At 64.2% G+C, this 6,137-nt stretch overlaps 1 protein-coding gene across 1 annotated transcript in view; it reads left to right on the forward strand.

Moving 5' to 3' along the window:
* The window catches only part of LOC112952751 (homeobox protein engrailed-1-like), a 13,186-nt gene extending 10,493 nt beyond the window's left edge, over positions 1–2,693 (forward strand). The window contains exons 2-3 of the mRNA XM_026045652.1: positions 4–185; positions 2,019–2,693. Coding sequence (XP_025901437.1) covers positions 4–185; positions 2,019–2,335 — 499 coding nt within the window. The 3' untranslated portion in view covers positions 2,336–2,693. The remainder of the gene's footprint in view (positions 1–3; positions 186–2,018) is intronic.
* Positions 2,694–6,137: the final 3,444 nt, after the last annotated feature.

The raw sequence follows: 6,137 nt of genomic DNA on the forward strand, positions 1-6,137 counted from the left end.
CAGCCCCGCCGCCCGCGCGCCCGACGGCGACACTCACGCGCCCAAGTACGGCGAGCACGGCAGCCCCGCCATCCTCCTCATGGGCTCCAACGCCGCCGCGCCCGGGATAAAGCCCGACTCGCAGCAGCCGCTCGTGTGGCCCGCCTGGGTCTACTGCACGCGCTACTCGGACAGACCGTCCTCGGGTAAGCGAGCGCGCAAGATCCGGGCAAGGGTGCTCGTGCCACAACCCCGTCTCTTTTTTTTTTTTTTTTTTTTTCCCCATTTTCCCCCGCCTCGCTTTGACTCCCGGCCGGCCGAGGACTTGGCCTCGGGTGGGAAGAGGAAGAGGGGTCCTGGGTCACACAGGGCGAGAGGAAACGCACCCCCCCCCCCCCCGCACTTCTCCGAATTTGAAAGTGACGCCGGGTCCCGATCCGGTCCCCAACCCCGGGCCCGGCTCCGCATTCAAGTCGGGCGAGCTGGAGGGGTTGGGGGGTGGATCCCTGTCCCTTGCCCCCCTCCCGCGCCGCTCTGCTCCGGGGCTCCGCGGCAGCGGCCTGGCAGCAACGGCGAGGAAGGGCAGCAGACTTTGCTGCTCGTTCGCTTTTCCAACCTTTCTCTTTTTTGTTGTTGTTGTTTTTATTTTCCCTGCGAGCCGATGGTCGTGCAGGGGCTGCAGGGGGGTGCAGAGGGAGATCTCAGGCCCGTGTTGGAAGTGCTGGGGGGGCGGTGGTCAGTATTATTTTATTTTTATAATGCAGGCGGCCGGGGGAGCGCGGGGAGGGAAGCGGCGGAGCCGGCCCGGCCTTAGGCCGCGCGGAGCAGCCGAGCGGGCGGCCCAGGGGGTGTCCGGCCGCGGGCAGCCCCGGACGAGCCGCCCTGCGGGCTCTGGGCTCCCAGCCCTCGCTCTGCCTCTCGCCTCGGGCTTGTCCTCCCCTTCCCCTGAAGTGACACCGCCAGGCCCTTTATTTTATCACTGTTACTATTTTAATTCTAGTTATTTATATATGGTGTGTATATATGTGTGTGTGTGTGTGTATATATCTATGTGCATGTGTATGTGTATGTATACATATATATATATATATACACATAATGACGGGCACAGCGAAGAGGCGCTGCCCCGATGCCGGGCCGGCTGCAGGCGCCCGCCGGCAGGGCCAGGGCCGGCTCCGCTGGGCTGGTGCAGGCCGGGCGCTCCGGGGGGACGCGGCGCTGGCCGGTGCGGCCCGGTCCGGAGGCGCTGCCAGCGCAGCGAGGCCCGGTCCCGCTCCCGGTGCCGCCCGTTGCGGCCCGTAGGCCCCGCGCAGCTCCGGGCGGCCGGTGCGTGCGGCGCTCGCGGCCCGAGCCGCCTCGCTCGTCGTTATTGACACGTCGGGCTCCTTGAAASCCAGAAAAGCCGCTTTGATTGACGGCCCTGATTGACGGCTGATAGAGCTGTCACGGCGCGGGCCGCGCTGCCGGCCGCGCGCGTCCCGCCGGGCGCCGCGCACTCGCGCCTGCCCTGCCCGTTCGTGGGGACGGCGCAGGAGCCTCCGGCCCGCGGAGCGGGGACGGCAGCGGCTGCTCTTTGTTGTGCGGGACCGGGCCCGCCGCCTCCCGGCCCGGCCCGCAGCTTCCCGGCCCGGTCCCGGTCCCGCTGCGGCGGCTCCGCGCTGGCGGCCGCGGGGCTCCCGCTTCCCTCCGGGAAGGCTCCTCGTTCCGCGGGGCTCCGGGCCTGCTCCGAGCGGGGCGGCGGCGGCCGGGGGAGGCGGGGGCCATGGGCAGCCCCCCGTGCAGCTCCGTCCCCTCCTTACGGCCAGGCCGGGGGAGCCGCGGGGCCTCCGCGCTGCCGCCCGGGCCGCGCTGCCGCGGGCCGCTCCGCTCCCGCGCATCCTCGCACGCCCCAGCCCTCCAAGAGCCGGGCCCCAACGTGCCCCGTCCGAGGGGGCCGGGGCGGCGGGGGGTGCGTCCCCTTTTGCCCCCGTCCCCCGCGCTCGCGGTGCGCGGAGCGCTGCGCGGCCCTGCCCAGCGGCGCGTGTGTGCCCTGCCCGCAGGCCCGCGCACCAGGAAGCTGAAGAAGAAGAAGAGCGAGAAGGAGGACAAGCGGCCGCGCACCGCCTTCACGGCCGAGCAGCTGCAGCGGCTCAAGGCGGAGTTTCAGGCCAACCGGTACATCACGGAGCAGCGGCGGCAGAGCCTGGCGCAGGAGCTCAGCCTCAACGAGTCGCAGATCAAGATCTGGTTCCAGAACAAGCGCGCCAAGATCAAGAAGGCGACGGGCATCAAGAACGGGCTGGCGCTGCACCTCATGGCCCAGGGACTCTACAACCACTCCACGACCACGGTGCAGGACAAAGAGGAGAGCGAGTAGGCGCCCCGCGGAGCCCTGCGCGCACAGGTGCTATTTAAAACCAGATCTATTGTCTATCCATAGTATAAGGACTCCACTTAAAAAAATTAATAATAATAATATGAACACTTACAAAAAAAAATCTCTATATAGCCAAACAGCATATGACCTTGTATATATTTAATTTCAGGTAAGGAATATGTGTAGCGATCTCTATTTGCTGGACAGTTTCTCTCTGCCCTTCTCTCTTCTCGTCTCTTTTGTTTGTTCGTTTGTTTTGTTTGCTTTCCTTTCCCTTTCGATGTTCGTTGCTCTTGCTTTACAGTAAATGTCACTTTCCTGATCTTTCGTTTGATTTTTATTTTTGTGTGTGTGTGAATTTCTGTCTCTTTTTTCTTTTTTTTTTCTTTTTCCCGAGGAAAAAAAAAATCTGATCCACAGACTGCGAGACTGAACCCGCCGCTACAAGCCAAAGATTTTATTATGTTCAGAAATCTGTAGTCTGAAATAAAGTGTAGACTGTGTTCAGGATTCAGGCTGACTGTAATTCTTTAATTTGGTGTATACATGCTTGTATATATATAAATGTATTTTATATTTATATATATATGCACAATGTGCTGTTTATGTGGTGCCATTTCGTTGGCTTGATTAATCCTTTTCGATAGATTATTACGACATTTTAAAACCAATCATTCCCTGTTTTAAATACTCTCCAATTCTTTTTTTTTTTCCCGTTTTTCTTTATTTTCTTTTCTTCTTTTTCTTTTTTCCCTCCTTTTTTTCTTTTAGCTGGAGTATTTTTTTTTTAAAAAGGTTTTTTCGGTCGCTGTTTCTCCTCTCTCGCCTCTCTCCCGCTTTTATTTTTTATTATTTTTATTTTTTAAGGAAAAATAAAACCCGCTTCTTATTAGCTGTACTATTATATCCCGGAGGAAAATAACTGAAGCCGCCTGGCGCTTTAGAGCTGCGGGACGTGCTGAGAAGGGCTCTGCTTGACAGCTCCTTGCCCCACTCGCGGTGGGGCGGGCCCCCCGCTGTCTTCCCCACATCCCGCGGCTCTGCCGGGCCGGAAGGGCAGCGGGGCGCTGGGGGGGACCCCGACCCGCAGCCGCCTCTCGCGCCCCGCCGTTCCGGCCGTTTTAAGGGCGCCCGTCGGTGTGCGCAGCAGCGCGGAGCCCCGCTCCCCACTGTGTTTTTTGCACCTACCCCGTCCCGTTTGGGATCCCCGCGGCTGCGAGGCGGCCCTCGGGCTGCCCCGACGGGACGAGACGGAGGGGGAGGCCGGCGCGGGGCTGCCCGGCCGGGGGGCCCGCGGCGGGGCCGAGCGGCCGCAGGGGCCCGGTTCAAGGCGCGGGGCTTTCGGGCGCTTTTGCTCTGCCTTCCTGCTCCGTTCCGAGCCCTGCTCCCCTCCGCGGAGCCGGTGGGGCAGGAGCAGGATCTGGGATCCCTCTCCAATAGGCTCCCCGCTTTGCTCCCGAGGACGCCGCGATCCTGGGCCCGGAGAGGCCACGGCCGGGGGAGCCCCGGGGCCTGCGGCGGCTCCGCGCCCGGGATGCGGCCCCTTCCCGGCGCCGGTGCGGGCGGCGGGAGCAGCGGGGCAGCACCAGGCTGGGTCTGGTAATTTATTTTTGTTGTGCTGTTTTGCTTTGCTATTTTTTCGTGTGTTTTGGGGGTTTGTGTGGTTGCTTTTTAACCATTCCTGGCGGGCGCTGCCGCCCCGGAATGAGCTGTCGCCGTCCTCGGACGGAGGCGCTGGCCCTGCCGGCACCTGCATGCAGTGGGGCAGCCCCCCTGTTCTCACCCCCGTCTCCAAACACTGCCCCTCTACCCCCTCCCCGCTGCCCCCTTCCCTCCCCGCCGGCCGGGCCTCCTCTGCTCGCCGAAGCTTCGCCGCTGCTCTCCGCAGGCCCGGGAGCCGGGAGGTTTCAATAAACGTTGTACAGCGCCATCTAAAGAGCCCAAATCCCTCTCCCTTTCTCACATTTGTTTTGTTTTGTATGTATATTTTTTCCCTCTCTCTGTCTGTCTCCCTCTTCCTCCCTTTCCTTTCCCTTTCCTATGGAATTGAACCAGACACTTAAATCTTCTTCCCCGAGGTCAATAATCCGTTCCCCAAAGACCCCTCCGCCCTGCACGGGCTGCGCGGGGCCAGCGCGACCCGTCGCTGCTGCCGTCGGGGGGAAGGCACCTAAGGCTGCACGTGCGCGCACACACACTCACACACACACTCACACTCACACGCAGCACACACTCACACCCTGCCAGGCCCGCGGGAAATCCCACACGTCCCAGTTTCATTTCACCTCTCCCGCTACCGCGCCGCGCCCCCCGTCTCCCTCTCCCCCCAACCTCGCTCCGCGGTTTCCCCCGACGGCAGAACCGGCCCGCAGCCCCCGACGGGCCGCGCAGAGCGGCCACATCGCGGCTACAGACGGCGGAGGAAGCGGGGACAGAGCAAAGGGGGCCGAAAGGGCGTTATTCAAAGGGGCGAGGTTAACCCCTCCGCACGCAGCTCTGCTCTGGGGCTTCTCGCCGAGCGCAGCCCGGGGTGCCGGCCCCGGGCTCAGGATCCCTCGGGCTCCGCCAGGGCGGTTTGGGGGGCCGGACAGGAGCGGCATGGGGAGGACAGGAGCGGCATGGGGAGGAGGGGAGCGCTGGGGGGCGGGCACGCGCTGAGGCCCCGAGCAGACCGCCGGGCTGGCCCAGCCCCTCCCGGGCAGGACAGGGGCTGGACGGCGCGGAAGGGACCCCCTGTCCCGCGGGGAGCCTCGGGCCGGGGGAGCTGCGAGCCCCAGCTTGAAGGTAGGGCGGCCTCCCCCCTCCCTGCCGTCGGAAACGGGGGCAGCCGCCTCCACCCATCCGGAGGGGCTGAGAATGGCAACCAGCACCGAGCAGAGGAGCCCCCCGACTGCCCCCGACCCCCTCCGTTCGCCAGTGGGTCCCCTCTCTGCCCGCCGCCCCCTGATTCCCGAGCCCCTGGCGCCCCCGACTGCCCCGGGGGGCAGTGGTGGGAGGGGAGGGGGCGCAGGGGGGGTGTCCTGCCGCTCTGCATCTGCAAGTGCCACCGGTGTGTGTGTGGGGGGGTGAGTCACGCGTGGTGCCCCTGACCGCCCCGTCGGGACGGGACGCGGAGCCCGTCGGGGACCTTGTCGCTCTGCGCCGCCTTTCCAGGAATCAAAGTGGATGCGGTTGTGACACGTATCCGGCGGGTCAGAGGTCACGTTTCCCCATCCCAATTACAAAGGTTTCGAGCCATGTTTATCTTGAGGGCTCCGACGGCGGGAGCGCTACAAGACAGGCTCCTTTTCCCAGGACCCCCCCACCGCCCCAAATTTATTTCGGGGACCTCAGGGTGTCCTCGGATCGGCTCCAGTCCCAGGTCCCGGCGCAGGGTCCGCCCTGGCAAAGAACCGGGAGCAGCAAAGGGGAGTCTGGCYGTCGGCACCGGTCCCCACCGAGACGCTCCCCGACGAAGGGAGGATGCGCCACACTCCCCCGCGACCCCCCTGCGATGTCAAAACCCTCGGGGGCCGGGATGGAGAGATCCTGTTCTGAGCGATTTTGCAGCGTTTTGCAAGCCCCACACGCCTCCCTGCCCGTCCAGCAAAGTCCGAGGCAGCTCTAACAAGTCACCAAGGGCGGGTAGGGGGTCTGCTGGCCCGGCAGGCGCTGTGGGGGGCGAGGGGCTGGCGGGGGCTGCTGCCCCCCCCCCAGGGGTCCCCTGACAGCCCCCTCGGGGGCACAAGTGGCCGTCCAACCCCGCGGGGGCAGCGGGGCCCGGTGGGGCGCTGCTCGGCGCCCCCCAACCTGCTGCTTTCTG

Source organism: Nothoprocta perdicaria, unplaced genomic scaffold, assembly GCF_003342845.1.
Source record: "Nothoprocta perdicaria isolate Ctin4 unplaced genomic scaffold, notPer1 scaffold_408, whole genome shotgun sequence".
Lineage (NCBI taxonomy): Eukaryota > Metazoa > Chordata > Aves > Tinamiformes > Tinamidae > Nothoprocta > Nothoprocta perdicaria.